This window comes from Coptis chinensis, chromosome 9 (genome assembly GCF_015680905.1).
Source record: "Coptis chinensis isolate HL-2020 chromosome 9, ASM1568090v1, whole genome shotgun sequence".
NCBI classification, from domain to species: domain Eukaryota; kingdom Viridiplantae; phylum Streptophyta; class Magnoliopsida; order Ranunculales; family Ranunculaceae; genus Coptis; species Coptis chinensis.
In genome coordinates this window covers 56,267,545-56,288,904 of record NC_141464.1, presented here as the reverse complement: position 1 = coordinate 56,288,904, position 21,360 = coordinate 56,267,545, and the positions used below count along the sequence as shown (strand labels likewise).

General features: G+C 34.7%; 1 protein-coding gene across 1 annotated transcript; it reads left to right on the top strand.

The window, feature by feature from the left end:
- Positions 1–9,711: 9,711 nt before the first annotated feature.
- On the top strand, positions 9,712–14,639 carry LOC147476843 (pyruvate decarboxylase 1). The gene is made up of 7 exons (XM_086582083.1): positions 9,712–10,357; positions 10,926–11,089; positions 12,385–12,946; positions 13,412–13,500; positions 13,607–13,724; positions 13,848–14,036; positions 14,222–14,639. Exons 1-7 carry the CDS (start codon positions 9,875–9,877, stop codon positions 14,390–14,392), a joined length of 1,776 nt encoding a protein of 591 aa, XP_086438209.1. The 5' UTR covers positions 9,712–9,874; the 3' UTR covers positions 14,393–14,639.
- The last annotated feature ends 6,721 nt before the right edge of the window (positions 14,640–21,360 follow it).

The following is a 21,360-nucleotide window of genomic DNA, read 5'->3' as shown; positions in this document are numbered from 1 at the left end:
AGAGCTTTCATGAGAGACGCTACCGTCTTCTCGTTCTTGATGTTGAAGGCTACGGACTTAGACAAACTCAATCGGATTGTCGCCAATGCTTTTCTATCAAGAAAATCCCATGCTCCTTGTTCCATCGTTGCAAACTTTTTTTCCTACCAACGGTTCATAGAGATCTTTCTGATAAAGATAATCCTCTATTTGCATCTTCCAAAAGCCGAAGTTTGTACCATCAAACCTCTCAACCATGGTTGTCGTCTTCTCGGTTGTCATTGCTCCCACTTAAACCAAACTACGGTGGAGTAATCTTCGATCACTCAAGAAATGTCTTCAAACACTTTGTGTCAAACAACGGCGGAGTTCACCACTCAAGAATTTCTTCAAACACCTTCAGTAATTCGATTCACAAACCATGCTCTGATACTAGTTGTTAGGAATTAGAGATCACACTAATCCTGACTAACGACAATTATCCTCAAGATCTTGGAATCAATGACAAAACAAGAACACCAATACAACCACTAAAGCAATAATGAAAGAACAAAGAATAAACAAACACAAGGATTTATGTACGTACTTCATTTAATAATCAAGCTTAAATATAACTAATTGTGTATCTTTACTTCATTCCATTTCTTCATAGCTCATAATATATGGATGAACGTTTTGTTGAATTATAACGAAGGTTTCCAGGGGAAGTATTCTTTTCACATTTTTAGTTAGGTACTCTGTTTTGCAATTATACATGCTATTTTACCGCGTATGCGTATGTGCTTGCCTTTCATCCATAAAGTATCGTAACAGTTTTTCTTCACCACGCCCGACACCTTTTTTTTAATGATTCATTAATGCTAAACTTTTTTCCCCCTTTATTTTATATTTTTCAAAAAAATAAAAATAAAATAAAATCCTTCATGAGTTATGCTCCGTCATAGAATGTTACAGTACTCGCTTATTTTGTCCCTTTACCAATCTTATATTAGTCACTCATAACAAATATAAATGTTGGCTAACACTCCACTCTCATAAGGTCAAATACCTAATAAAGAGATTAAGAAATGTGTCCACCGCGACTTACAAGAGTAATAACAATCATTCTATTTTCAAGAAACTCTTTAACTCAACCATCCGTTTAAGTGTGTATCTTTAGTAGGAGGGTTTGGAATTTGGAATTGTGCGTTTACTAGGAGTTCTTGGAATCGAGTTATTCACTTAGTCAGTTGGCAACTAGGTGTGTATGCTAAACTATGAAATTTAATGTAGTATCCACTCGCAGTTTTATGTTCTTGCTACATAGATCTTGTGATGTTATTTCGTTTTTCCAACACTTGCTTTTGCAACAGATTGGAAAGTCCTTTTCTTCATTTAGTGAAAAGATGTCATTAGCTTTGGGTATCAAGGATACAGTTGTAACTAGGGGTGGAACTTATTGGGTCGGGTTAACCCAAACCCGATGGACTAAAACCCAACTTTTGTTGGTCCTGGGCTAACATGTCAGATCCGTGGTTCGAGCTTGATTTTGTAAAATCAAAACCCGACTCAATTTTGGGTTGGGCTCATGTTAAAATATCAAAAAATCGAAAAACCTGAGCCCGTGTGCATATATGTACGTACATATTTCATTCATCCTATTTTTGTTAAAAATAAGGTTGAGAATCTCTATTTTAGAGAGAATAATGTTATCAACAAAGTTAGTTTACCTTTCAAACAATCAAATCTATTTTATTTCATTATAAGATTTCAATTTCAGTGTTTTTTACCTCATAATTCAAAAAAAAATCCAAAATATTTGACCAACCTGATATAACCCGACCCAACCAGACATAACCCGACCCAAGCCAAATTGGTCGGGCTAGGGCTTGGGATGAAAATTTAAGGACCGACTAGGGCTTGGTCTCGGGTTAAAACATTTGAAACTTCGGGTTGGACACGAGTTATGCCTCAACCCGACCCAACCCGCCCGAGTTCCACCCCTAGTTGTAACCCTATACCCCTTATCTTAGTGAAACGACATAAACACTTCTGCCTCCCTATGTAAGCTAATATGGCAACCAGTTTAATCAAATGTTGTTTTCCGTTTTAACAATCACGGCGTCAATTCTCCATTTATTACTTCTTTTTTATTTTATTTTGTTTCCCATTTTCAGGGAAGCTCACGGGAATGCATAGGCAATACAATTTGTCTAACTTTAGGGGTCAGTGGTATGATCTAAGACATCACTACTTTTATTAGAGTACGGACACTAACAGAAAAACAAAAGAAATCTAGACTAATATTATGTGCTATGGATTTACAGTTCTGAGCCCCAACTCATGTTCTCATTTTCCTATATTCAGGTGATAGTTTTGTTGTTTTATTTATTTTGATGCGGAATTTGTTGAAGTTATCCCTCACATGAGGAAAAAGAGAGAAATCAGTTGAAGTCTGAGTGGAAAAGGCTGAGCGCGCACGCGCTCAGATTAGTCTTGCCCGCAAGCGCGCCCGCCCTCATGTTACTGGACTTTTGGTTCGAGGAAAAATCAGGGGGGCACGCGCTCAATTTTGCCTGGACAAGGGCGCGCTCGTGCTCATGTCTATTTTCCTAGTTTCTATTTTGATACAGTAACCGTGAGATTATTGGTTACTATATAAACAGAAACAAGGTTTTGGAAAACCTAGAACTTAAAAGACAACACATAAGTCTTACAGAGAAACCCAATTTTGAGAGCAATCAAGATTGAGAGATAACATTGGCAGAGAGAAAAGCTTGTAAAGAGAGAGGAGTGATCTAGTAATATGAGAGACTGAAAGGAGTGATTGTAAACTTCCTTTGTACTTTATAAAAGGATTAGCTCTTACGGAAGTAGGCACCATTGGCAGAACCACAGTATATCTTTGTGTTGTGGTATGCTTTTACTTCTTTGCATTATTATTTATTGTTAATAGTTGTTTAGATAGTTGGACATGCTAGGTTGGTTTTAGTGGATATTTAGAATTGTATGGAGATTGTTGTTGGTTCAAATACAAGTTATCTGTGTAGTGGGGATCGATTGGTATCGTTATTCCCCAACAAGTGGTATCAGAGCCTTGGTTAGATTAATCTAGGTTGTTATCCAAATTTTGCTCGGAAGATGTTTGACAAAATTCCTGAGAGAAAGTTTGAGTTGAAATAGCTTGTAGAGATGGACCATTCTATGAACACTCTCATGATTAGTCTGAATATAGCTAACTACACCATTTGGAAAGCCAAGATGGAAGACTTGCTATATTGCAAGGACTTGGCACAGCCCATTGAGAATGGGGGCATAAAACCAGATGCAATAGTGGCGGCTGAGTGGACCAAGCTTGACATAAAAGCAATAAGGTACATTCGACAGTGGATTGACGACAGTGTCTTCCACTATGTATCCCAAGAAACTACTGCTTTTGGCTTGTGGAAGAAACTCGAAAATCTCTATGAGAGGAAGTCAACCGGAAACAAAGTGCTGCTTATTAAGAAGTTTGCTAACACGAAGTACAAAGAAGGTTCTTCAATGTCGGAGCATCTTAATGAAGTATAAAATACCATCAATCAGCTGCATTTGATGAAGATTAATATAGGAGACGAAGTTGAGGCTTTGTTCCTATTAACCTCTCTACCCGACAATTGGGAGACGTTAGCAGTTTCTCTTAACGGAGCCACTAAGGATGGAATCATTTCCATGGAGATAGCTACTAGGGCATTGTTGAATGAGGAGACAAGAAGGGGTTCACGAAGCAATTCCTCTCACTCAGAGATCCTTATCACTGAGAAGCGGGGGAGAGATAAGAGCAGAAAACCATCTCACTCTAGAGGTGATGACAAAAGCAAATCTAGGGGTGACGCTAGAACTCCTAAGGCAGAGAGGCAATGTTACTATTGTGCCACCAAGGGTCACTTCAGGTACGAGTGCAGAACACTGAAGAGGGATGAGAAGAATAACTGTGTACATGAAGACAGAGGAACGGAAACACAGGCAGAGATACTACCACACTAGTCGACGATGGTTTAGTGGGAATTGTGTCAGAATATGGTGTGTGCTGTCTTAGTACCTCATGTCAGGATAAAGAGGGGGTGATAGGTATAGGAGCATCCTATCACGTTACACCGCACAGGGAATTCTTCACTACCTACAGCAGTGGTGATTTTGGTGAGGTAAAGATGGGTAACAAGGGCGTCTCAAAGATTGTAGGCATTGGTGATGTTCATGTAGAAACCAATGTCGACTACACCTTGACACTCAAGGATGTAAGACATGTCCCTGATATTCGGCTAAACCTAATTTCTGCTGGAAAGTTAAATGATGATGGCTTTCAAAACTCGTTTGGTAACGGGGTATGGAAACTGAGCAGAGGTTCCATTGTAGCAGCCTAAGGGAAGAAAACTTGCTCTCTTTATAAGACATAGGCTAGTTTGTGTAAAGCAGAAGCAAATACAACAGAAAAAGAAGCTTCCTCCGAGCTGTGGCATAAGAGACTATGTCATATGGGCGAAAAAAACATGGAAGTTCTTGCCAAGCAAAAAGCCTTGCCAAACATTAAAGGTGCGCATTTAAATAGATGCACTCATTGTTTGGTAGGAGAGCAACACAAGGTGTCTTTCCAAAGATTCCTGTCTCACAGAAAGGACAATGTCCTTGAGCTAGTTCACACTGACTTATGTGGTCCTATGAGAGTAAAGTCCCACGGAGGAGCTTTATACTGCTTGACTTTCATTGACGATGCGTTAAGAAAGATATGGGCATATAGTGTGAAGACCAATGATGAAATACTTGACGTGTTCAAGACATTCCATAGCATGGTGGAAAGAGAGGCAGGGAAGCCTTTGAAGTGTATTCGCTTAGATAATAGGGGTGAGTACATTAGGCCGTTTGAAGAGTATTGTCATAGTCATGGGATTCATCATGAGCATACCGTTCCCAAGACTCCACAACAAAATGGTATAGCCAAGAGGATGAATCAGACCATTATAGAGAGGATGAGATGCATGCTGCCTCACTCTAAGTTACCTAGAAGTTACTGGGTAGAAGAAATACGTATAGCTGTGCATGTGATCAACCTATCGCCGTCAAAGCCTCTGAATAGTGATTATCGAGAGAAAGTATTGTCAGGCAGAGATGTTGATTATGGATACTTGAGGGTATTTGGGTGCAAGGCATTTATTCATATTCCCAAGGATGAGAGATCCAAGCTTGATGACAAAGCCAAGCAGTGCATTTTTCTAGGTTATGTGGATGAGAAGTTTGGCTACAAACTCTATGATCCGATTAACAAGAAGGTAATCCAAACTCGAGATGTTGTGTTCTTGGAAGACCAAACCATAGCAGACTTTGAGGAGGGTGAGAAGCTACATACTTATACTAATGATCTTGTTGATTCATCACCAGAAGTTCCTACTGTGGAACGTACAAAAGGTATTGAGAATGTAGAGAATCATGAGTTTGAGCTCATGATAATGATCTTATTGCTCATGATGGGATAGAACCTATTTGTATAGAAGATGCAGATGAAGTGCATGAACCACCACCTGTAAGCAAGCGAAGTGCATCCTCCTGAGCCACAAGAAAATGTGGCAAGGAGATCTGACAGAGAGAGACAAGCTTCAACCAGGTATCCACCTCATACGTATATTTTACTATTTTATGGTACTATCAAGAGGCTCTTGAAGGTACATACAAAGAGAAGTGGTTGAAGGTCATGCATGATGAGATGAATTCTTTACATAAGAATCACACTTATGAGTTAGTTGAGAAACCAAAATGAAGAAAAATTATCAAGAATAAGTGGATCTACAAAGTCAAGCATGAGGAGAATAATCCACACCCAAGGAATAAAGCTCGCCTTGTTGTGAAAGGATTTGGTCAAAGGAAAGGTATTGACTTTGATAAAATTTTCTCTCCTGTAGTGAAGATGACTTCTATCAGGGTGGTATTGGGTCTGATCGCAAGTATGAACCTAGAGGTTGAGCAACTAGATGTCAAGACATTTTTTCTTCATGGAGACCTTGAAGAAGATATCTACATGGACCATCCAGAGGGGTTTTAGGTCAAAGGCAAAGAGCACCTGGTATGTAAGCTGATAAAGAGTTTGTATGGGTTGAAGCAAGCACCGAGACAGTGGTACATAAAATTTGATTCCTTTATGGTGAAGCAAAGATACAAGAAATCTGCTTCCGATCATTATGTGTTTGTTCAGAAATTTTCAGATGGGGATTTCGTAGTGCTCTTGTTGTATGTGGATGATATGTTGATAGTTGGCCTGAACATCAACAAGATATCCAAACTGAAGAAAAACTTGAGTAAGTCCTTTGAGATGAAGAATTTGGGTCAAGCAAAGCCAGATACTTTGGATGTGGATCACTCGTGACTGAAAGAGTGGGAAGTTGTGGCTTTCTCAAGAAAGCTACATTGAAAAGGTGTTGAAGAGATTCAACATGGATTAAGCGAAGCCAGTCAGTTGTCCACTTGGTGGCCAATTCCGCATGACCAAAGAGATATGTCCAAAGGGTGAGCATGAGCAGAGTCAGATGGAAAAGATTCCTTATGCATCCGTAGTGGGCAGCTTGATGTATGCAATGGTATGTACTAGACCGGATATTGCATTCGCCATTGGTGTTGTAAGCCGATTTCTATCAAATCCGGGTAAGAAGCATTGGGAAGGTGTTAAGTGGATATTGAGATATCTCAAGGGCACTTCCAATGCTTGTTTGTGTTTTGGTGGAAATAAGCCCTTACTTGAAAGCTACACTGATGCAGATATGGCAGGTGATGTTGACTCGATGAAGTCCACCTCTGGTTATCTGGTTACCTTTGCAGGGGGAGTAGTTTCTTGGCAATCTAAGTTGTAAAAGTGTGTTGTCTTCTTCACTACGTACAGAAGCCGAGTATATTGCAGCCACTGAGTGTTGCAAAGAGATGTTATGGATGAATAGGTTTTTCGATGAAATAGGGCTAAAACAAAAACAGTTTATAGTTCTATGTGACAGTTAGAGCGTCATCCATTTGAGCAAGAATTCGAGTTTCCATTCTAGATCCAAGCACATACATGTGTGTTATCATTGGATTAGAGAAGTACTCAAAGACAAGCATTTGTGTATTGAGAAGATTCATACCGATAAGAACGGGTCAGATATGATGACCAAAGTATTACCGAAAGATAAGTTTGATGTTTGTTGTGCTACCGCCGGAATGGTAGCACACTCCTCCTGTTAATTTGGAAATTGCATGGAGATATCTCCCCCTCACTGTTCGGGAGGGGGAGATTGTTGGAGTTATCCCTCACATGAGAAAAAGGAGAGAAATCAATTGAAGTCTGCGTGGAAAAGGTTGAGCACGCTCGCGCTCGGATTGGTCTTGCCCGCAAGTGCGCCCGCCCTCATGTTACTGGACTTTTGGTTTGAGGAAAAAATCAAAGGGGCGCGCGCGCTCGATTTTGCCTAGACAAGAGTGCGCCCGCGCTCATGTCTATTTTCGTAGTTTCTATTTTGCTACAGTAATCGCGAAATTACAGGTTACTATATAAACAGAAACAAGGTTTTGGAAAACCTAGAACTCAAAAAACAACACAGAAGTCTTACAGAGAAATCCAATTTTGAGAGCAATCAAGATTGAGAGATAACATTTGCAGAAAGAAAAGCCTGTAAAGAGAGATGAGTGATATAGTAAGGTGAGAGACTGAAATGAGTGATTGTAATCTTTCTTCCCACTTTATAAAAAGATTAGCTCTTGTAGAAGTAGGCACCACTGGCCGAACCATGGTATATATTTGTGTTGTGGTATGTTTTTACTTTTTTACATTATTATTTGTTGTTAATAGTTGTTTAGATAGTTAGACATGCTAGGTTGGTTTTAGTGGATATTTAGAATTCTCTGGAGATTGTTGTTAGTTCAAATATAAATTATCTGTGTAGTGGAGATCGATTGGTATCGTTATTCTCCAACAGAATATTAATTGTTAATTGATTAATAAACCACATTTCTTTTTGAGCATGTAATTTTCAGTATATTGATACTCTTTTTGATGAATAATAAGAAGAAAAATATTCATGGATTTTCGTTTGAAAGTCTCACCAACAACAACAACATTTATTGCAAGCGCGCGTGCAGTTTTGTTTGTATATATATATATATAGAGAGAATAATTTCTAGAAGTTTTTGAACTGAAGTAATTTTTCGATTGGAGATTCCTGCCAACATTCCATTTGCCCAATTTGAACAGCCACATGACTTGTCATACTTGTCGGTGTCTCGGCGAAATGCACCGATTTCATTTGATCAAATACCATTCCACAGATCTCAGGTGTCCGTGTCATTAAGCATTACACGCGACAACACTCAGTTTTCAGCTCAAAGCCAAATAAGCTTTGGATTGCAATTCAACATTAAAATATCACTGAATTGACTAATTAATTTTCAAAGCCCAGTAAACTTTGGATTGTTTTTTTTTGTTAGCGTAATTTCTACTCCTTGACAACTCGAGTTTTATTGGAGTAGTATGTTACAATCACTCCAATTCACAATTTCACACACAACTGCAAATTACACTAACATTTTTCTCTATTTCAATATATGGTTACATCAGGGGTGGTAATGGGTGGTGTTGGGTCAGATTCGTGTCGTATCATACTCGGGTCATATGTTAGGAGAGCAAATCCAAACCCGACCTAATTACTAATCGTGTCAAATTTGTCAAATCCAAACCCAACCCGCATATATAATGGGTTACCCAACATGTGACCCGCTAAGCCAACGGGTCAATTTCGGATCGGGTTAACAGATAACCTATAAGTTATGTTTTTTTTTTTTGGATAAAGAATATTTATTAATCTAAATAATAAAAGAACTTGCAAAAGTGCGCAGAGTTGTTGAAGCACATCTGCGGAACGCCTTAACCAAACAAGTGAAACAACCTGTTAGCCAAACAAAAAACATAACCAAATCAGAAACAACAACCATGTCCAATTTGTCCACTTTGTTATCTTGTGGATAAATTTATTATTAAATAAATGCAAATATTATTGTGACTTTGACGGTTTCATTGTTCTCTTTATATAATTGAGACTAGGGTAAGGGTTCAATGTTAATGTAAGTGATCATATATTTTATTGAATGAATCTATAATATTCTATATGTTGGATTGCCGGCTAATTCTTATAAATCCAATTGATCCTTTTATGTTTAGTATTTTCTTTTAGGTAATTGGGATTATGAGATTTAATAAAATTCGGAAACATATATGTTTAAGGACTTAAAACAGGTCATATAGGTCATAGGTTGATAACCCGATCCATTAGACCTGGAAACTAATCGGATATACTAATGGATTACCCGGATTAACATGTGTGACCCTAATCCAACCAATTTATTTGACGTGTTTGACGGGTCAACTCTTAAATAACCCAAAAGCCTTTTTTCCCAACCCAAACCCACTACTAATTTTATGTCGGATTAGCAGGTCGTATACAAAACTGCCACCCAAATTACATGACTACATCCCCTAGTTACTAACTTACGTAACACTTTATTATTATAATATAACTAACCTCTCTTTAACAAAACAAAACAAAATAACTAATCTCTAAAACCAGTTACTACTAAGTCGTGGCACACATACCTGTGTCGGTTATAGATTTCATACAAACATTCTACCCAAGTTGTCCAAAATTTAAGGATTTAATTGGTCAAAAGCTTCCAAACTTTACCACTAAACAACATTAGAAAAATCAAACCCACTATAATTCACCCATCTCAAACCATCGACACATAAACCACTTTAACTCAAACAAAACTTTTGATCATTCCAATACCTTCATCCAACCAGCCCATAGTTTCTACTTTCTAAACCCCTATATACTACTCACTGTACTTTCACCATCCTCAAAAACCAATCATGGAAACTCAACCCCAGCTCAACAATACTACCAAAACCCATGAACCCAGTATCCTTAAACCCATACCAGGTGGCCCTTCAAATGGCACCTTGGGCAGACACTTGGCAAGAAGACTAGTCCAGATAGGTGTAAAAGATGTTTTCTCAGTACCTGGTGACTTTAACTTAACACTACTAGACCACTTAGTAGCTGAACCAGAACTTAACCTTGTTGGTTGTTGTAATGAACTTAATGCTGGCTATGCAGCTGACGGTTATGCACGTTCAAAAGGAGTTGGTGCATGTGTTGTTACTTTTACAGTTGGTGGACTTAGTGTTCTTAATGCTATTGCTGGTTCTAATAGTGAGAATCTTCCTGTTATTTGTATTGTTGGTGGTCCTAATAGTAATGATTATGGTACTAGTAGAATTCTTCATCATACTATTGGTTTACCTGATTTTACTCAGGAGCTTCGGTGCTTTCAGCAAGTCACTTGTGCTCAGGTGTGTTTATTTTACTTTTTGTGGATGCCCTTTTGTTGAATTGTTGTTTTTAGATGTGTAATTTGCTATTTTGTATGACTTTTTTGAGTTGGTCTTGAAATTGGGTGTTTGTTAAATTGCTTAAAATGTTCTATGATTTTAGTTTTTGTCTGAAAATGGTATTATTTTGATGTATATTTAAATCTATTTTTGATTTATTTGAGTTGGTCTTTATATAGTGATAATGCAATTTGAAGGATTCGATAACCTCGTAACATCACAGTGGGGCCATAAAAACAATAAGTTGGTCTTTATATTGGTGTTTGTTGAATTGTTAAAAGGAGAGATGGATTTTTTGTTTGTTTGGTGTTACTAGATTTGGGTAATAAGAATATTAATAAATTGTTCAGAATAAATAAATGAATTGAAATGTACTTCATTGTTCATCATTTTAGGCATGAAGAATATGTTAGTTTCTTGCACTAATTATTTAGAGAATATATTGTCTTTGAACAAGTGCTGTTTTCGCGGAATATTGGTTTAGTACTTTAGTGTTTGAGTAAATTTGTGGTGAATGTTAATGTGACAGGCAGTGGTCAACAATTTGGAAGATGCACATGAACTGATTGATACTGCGATTTCGACTGCATTGAAAGAAAGCAAACCAGTTTATATCAGCATAAGTTGTAATTTACCTGCACTTCCTCATCCGACTTTTGCTATGGAGCCAGTCCCTTACTTCCTCGCACCAACGTAAGTTTCCTCTCATTGTTTAATATTTTTCAGCTTTTAGTGAATCTGAAATGCATTTTAACTGAACATAATCAAATATTTCATTCTCGTGTTTCTACTTGTGCTGAGGTAATATTCCCATAGCAAACTGTTAGTGCCAAATCATACAGAAGCTAGGTTCGTGTCTTCTGCTGTTTTAGAGTACCTTAAAAAACTTTGGCGTGCTTGTGCTTATAGCTGAACTGCTTGATTATAAGTTTTCGGGTTATCTTCTCTGAACCTAAACAAACGAGAGCAAACCTATCGATTAAAATAACAAAGACACATTCAAATCTTTAGTCACTTCTTTTGCTTATGATGCATAATTGTTTTTATTGCATCCTCTTACTATGAGTCCAGAAAAAGCAGTGTACCATGCCTGTATACCTTTTTCATGATACTACCTTTGTTATCACAAAATAATTAGGACATCAAGAGATTGATCTTTGGAAAGGTACTTCATACTCTTTTACCAGTTAGACCTCTGTGTGTGTGTGTGTGTGTTAAATCTAACCAGAAGGGATGAATTCATTCTGAACAAACATGTACACTCCTGTTTACTATTTAATTAAGAGGTTCATCTTTTTGTCTATGTGGACTCTTTTTTTTGCTTGTTTTGATGTTTTGTTTTAAACAGTAACGTTCCCTATGCATGCTTTTAGACCTTTCATTTTATGCTATTTGTTGTTCAGTATCAGCACCTGCTTGTCAAATGCATGTTTTCAGTAGACTAAATGTGGTTGGTAGATGCTGGCACTGGACAGGTTTTAATATATTGATAGCTAATTTCTAATCATTGAACAAAAAACCTAGGACTGATCATTTGTAAGCTTACATTGTGATATTTCATCATGTCTGATAGCATTGTGAATGATTTTTCCACTCATTTTATTTCAACTTTTGTGGAGGGGGTGGGTATGTCCTCGAGTAGCTCTCAATTACATCTTCTGTCTCAGAAAGAGTCACTTTTTCTATTTATAGCTTAAAATTTGCCACCATCCAATTCTGCTGTTTACTGAAGCAGAGTTAATGTTTTGGGTATTATGCATCTAACAGTATTGTAAATATTTATGACGTGAGTTATTAATGTCCATTTCTTTCTCCTTTGTTTTGATACATTATTCTTGTGAACTCTGGATGAGGTTGTCTATGATATATTTTCCTTTCGAATAGTTTAACTTGTCATATGTAGTAATCAATTGTCCTTTGGTTGTATCACGAATATAAGTATGGTGGTTTCTAGTTTCAAGATGACAATGCTACTACTTTGTGTGCAGGACTAGTAACCAAATGGGACTAGAAGCTGCAGTGGAGGCAACAGCTGATTTTTTGAATAAGGCTGTGAAGCCTGTCCTTGTGTGTGGTCCCAAAATAAGGGTGGCCAATGCCCACAAAGCTTTTATGGAGTTAGCAGATGCATCTGGTTATCCTGTAGCGATAATGCCATCAGGAAAGGGAATGGTACCTGAGAACCATCCCCACTTCATTGGAACATACTGGGGTGCTGTAAGTACATCCTATTGTGGAGAGATTGTAGAGTCAGCTGATGCTTATGTTTTTGTGGGCCCTATCTTCAATGACTACAGTTCTGTTGGATACTCCTTACTGATAAAGAAGGAAAAGTTGGTCATAGTGCAGCCCAACCGTGTTACTATTGGAAATGGACCTTCTCTTGGATGGGTTTTCATGGCAGACTTCTTGAGTGCTTTGGCCAAAAAAATAAAGAGGAACACGACAGCTATGGAGAACTATCATCGAATATTTGTGCCTTCCGGTATTGCCCTTAAACGTGAGATAGATGAGCCTCTGAGAGTTAACATTCTCTTCAAGCACATTCAGGTAAGCATAGAAGTGACAGTTTATAATACTCTCTATTTATATGTTCCTCACGTGTATAGTCGTTCGACTTGTGCGTCTTCTTGCTGGAGTCATGTATAAGTATCCTTTGACCACTGGCATAGTTATAAACATGGTACTGCCATTAAAAGGATCTTCTGATTGGAATATATTTTTTAAATGGCTTTGAGCTTTTGATCTAATGTCCTCGTCTGAACCATCTTTGGAAAGAATATGCTGTATAGGTATTTAATATCAACAATAAGGTCAGTTTTAGTTTTTGGCATGTGATATCTCTTTAGGGAAAGAGTGAGGCATTTCAAAAATGTATTCTTTTGCATGTCGAAAACACCTAAAATCAGAATATTTTAAGCATAGAATGCGTTATGCCCCCAATTTCTGTCTTCTTTGCATGGAGCGTTCAGTCTGTTTTTTGGTTTTTGTTAATGGTTGATTCTTTTGGAGCAGAATATGCTCAGTGGAGACACAGCTGTTATTGCTGAGACAGGAGATTCATGGTTCAATTGTCAGAAGCTCCGTCTCCCAGAAAATTGTGGGTAAGTAAATGGGTGGGTTCACTGTGTCCAGTATCTGTACCTTTGCAATACTCCTATCTCTGTTTTATGTAAACATAAATAATCAAGGACACAAAAATATGTCCAGATATGAATTCCAGATGCAGTATGGATCAATTGGATGGTCAGTAGGTGCCACTCTTGGATATGCTCAAGCTGCCAAAGATAAGCGTGTGATTGCCTGCATCGGCGATGGAAGCTTTCAGGTAAGTCGAACTTGTGAATATTGATTACACATCTTACTTCCTAAAACCATTCACAGCTAAGAAGCGCGCACAAACAATATTTTGGTCACTTGTGTAGGTTCTTGAGCAATTTATTTTCTGTAGGTGACAGCTCAGGATATCTCAACAATGATTCGATGTGGACAAAGGACCATTATATTCCTTATCAACAACGGAGGCTACACAATTGAAGTTGAGATCCATGATGGGCCATATAATGTGATCAAGAACTGGGACTACACCAAGCTTGTTGATGCCATCCACAATGGTGAAGGAAAATGCTGGACTGCCAAGGTGAGCATGAAAAGTGTCAATTGTCAGTTGCTTTCATTAGTAGGATCTTGAATGGTACAGTCAACTAGTCAATGGCTATGAACCTTCACCGCATCACTCAAGTGGAACTGGATAGTGCCTGATTTATATATTAATGCCAGTTTGTTAGATCATATGTAACTGAATCCCCGATTATAACAATGTAGGTTCGTACTGAGGAACAGCTGACAGAGGCTATAGCCACAGCAACAGGAGACCAGAAGGATTCCTTATGTTTCATTGAGGTTATTGCCCATAAGGATGATACGAGCAAAGAGTTGTTGGAGTGGGGATCGCGAGTTGCACATGCCAACGGCCGCCCTCCCAATCCTCAGTAGATCTCGTGGTTGGGGATTTCTGAAATATGCTAGTCCAAGGTTTGTCAAGTACTGAATGAAGGAGAAACGACAATATGTCGAAAGGGAGTTGTACAAATTAGTTGTTGTATTTTTAAAGATCCTTATGAAATAAATGAAAAAACTTGCAACTTGACAAATGTGAGAGTAAGGGAGTTTGTTGTCTGAGAAAAAATTTAGAGAGTTACAAAACCAGTTGGATTAATTACAATTCCTTAGATTAAAACTATTTTGTTAGTTATAATTTTTATTTATATATATATATCACCTCTCTCTATAAAGCAGAAAACAGAGTACATCTTATGTGGACAATCTCTTTGCTAGGTGGCGCATTCTTAAGACATAGGTATGTCACATGGACATTTTAATTAATCATAAGTTTTCTAATACAACGACCTTTTAATCTTAAGAAATTTCCTAATACAACACAACTCTAATTAGGGGTGACAATGGGTACCGAAACCAAATATTTGGATTCTGGGTCTTAAAAAGTTAGACTCATTTTAAACGGGTCATTAAGAACCGAACCAATAAAAACTGAATAGTAAAAAACTCGTGGGTACCCGAACCGAAATCGGAACCGATTAGTATAATTTTGATATATAAAATTTAGTATTATATTACATTTAAGATAATCAAACTAATACATTATAATCTAAAATATGTTTTTTACGTGTAAAAGTTTATTAAATATATATAGCATAATAGTGAATGTGTGTTGTTAAATGTATATTTTATAACAATACTTTAAACAAGTGTATCATAGATGTTAATAATAATGTCAACGTGTATATTCTAAATTAACTAATACATTTTATATTTATTAACTTATACACGTGTATATTTAAATAGGGTACACATGCTTGATATATTGTGGTACACGCACTTATTATAAACCAATATGTAGTGTTCATGCTAAAAATTAGTGATGAGATGTAATTATAAGACGCATGTACTCACATGTTCGATTTAAAATATAATGCGAGTTAATATACGTGTATAATTGTACAAATATATGTGTATGCACGTAAAATATATCAAGGTAACAAATATATGTGATTGCACGTGTACACGATCGAGTTAATACAAGGAAACAAATATATGTGAATGCACATAAAAAAAATCAAATTTTTTGTAGATATTTAATTATTTTAATTTCTATATCAAAACTTGAAATTATCACATGCATGATTGGTAAATGTTTTAACGTGTATGATTGATATATGTTCATAGATTGATATAAATATTATTGTTGATACATCACTAATTATACATAAAATATTATCATGTAGGAAAAGAAAAAAAAAAATAAAAATAAAAATAAAAACAAGTTTTAATGTTTAAATGATTGAAATTGTTTAATAATCATAATAAATAATAAAGACCCGAATTAGAACTGAAATCGATAAAAACCCGTGGGTTTTGATGGTTTTGGGTTGGGTTCTATAATTCTCATACTAAAACTGTTGAGAACCGAAACCGATAAAACCGCATTTTATATTTATTAACTTATGCACATGTATATTTAAATAAGATACACATACTTGATATATTGTGGTACACGCACTTATTATAAACCAATATGTAGTGTTCATGTTAAAAATTAGCAATAAGATGTAATTGTAAGATGCATGTACTCGCATGTTCGATTTAAAATATAATGCGAGTTAATACGCGTGTACAAATATACGTGTATGCACGTAAAATATATCAATGTAACAAATATATGTGATTGCACGTGTACACGATCGAGAGGAAACAAATATATGTGTATTCACGTTAAAAAAATCAAATTTTTGGGGTTAGATATTTGATTATTTTAATTTATATATCAAAGCTTGAAATTATCACATGCATGAATGGTAAATGTTTTAACGTGTATGATTGATATATGTTTATAGATTGATGTAAATATGATTGTTGATACATCACTAATTATACATAAAATATTATCATGTAAGAAAAGAAAAAAATAAAAATAAATTTTAGTGTTTAAATGATTGAAATTGTTTAATAATCATAATAAATAATAAAGACCCGAATTAGAACCGAAATCGATAAAAAAAACTGTGGGTTTTGATGGTTTTGGGTTGGGTTTTATAACTCTCATACTAAAACCGTTGAGAACCAAAACCGATAGAACCGCAAATAGTAAAACCCAGACTGAAATTGTTAAAACCCGATCCAAAACCGACCCGTTGGCACCCTTAACTCTAATAAGTCAATCAACATCTCACAATGAAATTTTATACGATTCCAATAAGAAAACATTGCTAAATCAACTTAAAAAACTTATGTTAATAATTATCACTCATTAAATTCCTCACAAAAATTTAAGGGATGTGAATTTTAGAAATGATTCCGGCCATATGGCCGGGTCTAAAACCTTGTATATATATTATAACTCTACCTTCTTCAATTGAAGAAGCGTTTCTAGAGTGTCCACGTGTCATGACTAATTAAAAAAAAGTAGAAGATAAAATAGGAAACAAATATTTATCTTTATCATTAGATATATATTATAACTATACGCTCACCAATCTATTTTTTGGAGAACTCGCAGATACTCTAGTTTTTTTTTTTTTTTTCTAAACTTTATTACTAATTATAAAAAAAGTAGGATATAAATAATGAAACAATCCCATCTAGAATTTCACAGAGTCTCTAATTTTTTCTAAACACTATAACTAATTATGACAAAAAACTAAATTGCTAAAAATAATAGTTTCCACCGAAAACGATTTTCCTAAAACCCTTTCAATTTGATGCATCATCCACTGTGGAATTTAGATATTTATTCATAATTAAGGATTTCAGAAATTATAATTCTAGACACAATAATTACGACATATTCAAATTCCTTAGATATATATTATAGCTATACCCTCACTAATCTATTTTTTATTGGAGCACTCGCAGAGACTCCAATTTTTTCTAAACTCTATTACTAATTATAAAAAAGTATGATATAAATAATGAAACAATCCCATCTAGAGTTTCATAGAGTCTCTAATTTTTTCTAAACACTATAGCTAATTACGAAAAAACAATCCTATCTAGAGTTTCACAGAGTCTCCAACTTTTCCTAAACAATATAACTAATTATGAAAAAAAATATATAAGGCAAAAACCTAAATTGCTAAAAACAATAGTTTCCACCGAAAACGATTTTCTTAAAACCCTTTCGATTTGATACGCCATCCACTATGGGATTTAGACATTTATTCATAGTTAAAGATTCCAAAAATCACAATTCTGGCTACAATAATTATGACATATTCCAATTAATATTCGGCAGAATAACGAGATTCAGTTAAAGTAGACATTGGGCTTAAATAAATTATATACCAAACCAAAACAAATTACATGTGAAAAATTAAATTATACAAAAAATAACATCACAAAATATATAATAGAAAAAATAAATAAATAACGGCAAAACAATAATAAATATATATATATATATATATATATATATATATATATATATATATATATATATATATATATATATATATATATATTGAATGAAACTAACCTCAAAGAACAATTAATAAGGAACCGAAAATTGGATGCAAATTCATCGAACTAACCTCAAATAATATTTAACGAGAAATAAAAAAGTATTTAACCTCAAAAATAATATTTATTCTCAAGCATTAAACTAATCTTAAAAAGTAATTAATAGAAAATCAGAATATGGGTACAACTGCATTAAACTAACCTCAAAGAATAATTAACGGAAAATCAAAACTTGGATGCAAATATATCAAACTAACATAAAAAAATAATTTTCGGGAAATCGGAAACTGGATGCAAATACTTTGAATTAACCCTCAAAGATTAAATTAACGGAAAATCGGAAATTGGATGCAACTGCATTGAACTAACCTCAAAGAAAAATAAACTATAAATTGGAAACATGATGCAAATGTGTTGAACTAATCTTACAGAAGAATTAATGGGAAATCGAAAACCAGATGCAACTGCACTGAACTAATCTAAAAAAATAAACTAATGGACGCAAATGTATTGACCTAACCTCAAGAAATAATTAACGAAAAATCGGAAACTGGATGCAAATTTATTGAACTATTCTCGAACAATAATTAACAGAAAATCGAAAACTAGATGCAAATGCAACCTTATCAAATAATAAACAAGAAATCAGAAACTGGATACAAAAATACATTAAACTATTCTCACATAATAATTAACGGAAAATAAAAAACTGGATGTAAATATATTGAACTAACCTTAAAGAACAATTAACATGAATTTGGAAATTAGATGCAACTGCATTGAATTAACCTCAAAAAATAAATGACATGAATCGAAAATTAGATGCAACTGCATTGAACTAATCTCAAAATATAAATAACGGAAAATCAGAAATTGGATGCAAATGTATTGAACTAACCTCAAAACATAGTTGGGTTATATGTTGTGGGAATATCTCGATAAATATAGTTTTGCATTTAAAATTGTGTTTATCTTATCTCTTTCCATATGATTGGAAACTCCTTGCTATTCGAGTAACTTCAATATATATGAATTTCGCCTTATAGGCAATCTCACAAAACTTTAATCAAACTTCTATTATTAAATAACAAAATAAAGTTGAAGGGTTTTATCAAAAGTGAGTTCATTTTTTTTAATGGAGAGTGAGGTTTTCACATTATAAGAAATTTGGATGAGTGATCAATATAATATTAATATATAATAGTTATGTATATTTGTAAAATATTTCAGAATAATTAATATAATAACACTCGTTTGTAGATAATCTTTGAAGATTCTACATAGTGAGTTATGCATAATTTAAAGAATAATTAATGGGAAATCGGGAACTGGATAATCTTCGATGATCCCACATAGTAAATCAAGCATATATATTTTTTTTAATATCATGTTTGTAAGGACACTACAGATGGATCAGTAGAAGTTGGTATTACACACCATATTGGATAATTAAAAGGAAACCAGAAACTGGATTCAAATACATAACTGAGCTCAAAGAGTAATTAACGGGAAATTAGAAATTTTATGCAAATGCAATAAACTAAACTTAAAAAGTCATTAACTAGAAATAAAAAACTGGATGCAATTGCATTAAACTAACATCAGAGAATAACTAATAGGAAATTAGAAATTAGATACAAATCCTTGAAAAATATTTAACAGAAAATCGGAAACAGTATGCAAATACATCAAACAAACCTCAAATAATAATTAATGGGAAACCGAAAACTAAATGCAAATGCATTGAACTAAACTCAAAAAATAATTAACAGAAAATCAAAAACTGAATGCAACTGCATTGAACTAACCTTATAGAATAATTGGTGGGAAATGAAAAACTAAATGCAAATGCATTGAAATAACCTTAAAGAATAGTTAATGGGAAATCAGAAACCGGATGTAATTACATCGAACTAACCTCAAAGCATAAATAATCAGAAACTAGATGCAGATGTATTGAACTAACCTTAAACAGTTATTAACGGGAAATCGGAAACTGGATGCAAATGTAATGAACTAATCTTAAAGACTAAATAATGAAACATTGAAAATGGATGAAACTACGTACATTGAACTAACCTAAAAAATTAATTAACGGGAAATTAGAAACTTGATGCAAATGCATTGAACTAACCTCAAAGAACAATTAACGTAAAATCGGAAATTTGATGCAACTGCATTAAACTAACCTCAAAGAATAATTAACGAAAAATCAGAAACTGGATGTCACTGCATTAAACTAAAATTAGAGATTAACTAACGGAAAATCAGAAATTGGATGCAAATGCATTGAAATAACCTCAAATAATAGTTAACTGGAAATCGGAAGCCAGATGTAACTCCATCATACTGACCTCAAAGCATAACTAACTAGAAATTGTAAACTATCGAACTAACCTAGAAAAATAATTAATTGAAAATCAGAAACTGGATGCAAATGTATTGAACTAATCTCAAAGAGTAATTAACGGAAGATTGGAACTTAGATGCAAATACAATAAACTAATCTCAAAGACTAATTAACGAAACATCGAAAACTGGATGCAACTGTACCGAATTAACCTTAATGAATAACTAATGGGACAGTTGGAATGTTGCGTGCCGACAGTATGAATGGCGCGCGGGGTGAAATTTGCGGGCACCTAGGGTTGTTCAGATTTTGAAGAAAGTTTTGTCAAATTTCGGAGGCAAATCAGCAGGTGATACCACCACCACCTAGAGATGCTCTAATAACCCTAAAACATGTTTGTATTATATGTAAGGAGAATAAATGTCTCGACAAATATAGTTTTACATTTCAAGTAGTGTTTATCATAATTCTTTTATTATGATTAGGAATGTTTTGCTATTCAAGTAGTTTCAATATTATCTTCGCCACGTTGGTATTCTCATAAAACTTTAATCAAACTTCAATTATTAAACCTAACAACAAAAAGAAGTCGATGAATTTTATTAAGGTTTGGTGATTCCTTTTTATAGAGAGTGGTGCAAGAAATTTGAATGAGTGATTAATATAATTTTCATATCTCATAGCTATGCATAGTTGCTAATAGTTTTTTAGAATAATTTAATATAACAGCACCCGTTCGTAGTTTCCTAAATTTACTATATATATCTTTCTTATGTAAAGAAAACTGCTCGGATTTTTTAGTTTCCTAAATTATCCTAATTGCTATTTTCTATTTACAGCCTCCCATGCTGGGTCTAAGATGTAAATTCTGGTATTTAAAAGGAGTATAAATATCATTAAAAAGTAATTCTTTCAAGTCAATCATTTCTGCTCGGCTTTATGGAATATGGATATATAGTACACATGCATAACGTGTACACGTATGCTAGTATACATATAAATAAAACTCGGGCCTCGGGGACATGCTAACTATTGGGCAAATTGTAGTTACCAGTGCTAGGTCATTTGAGGTTCGACT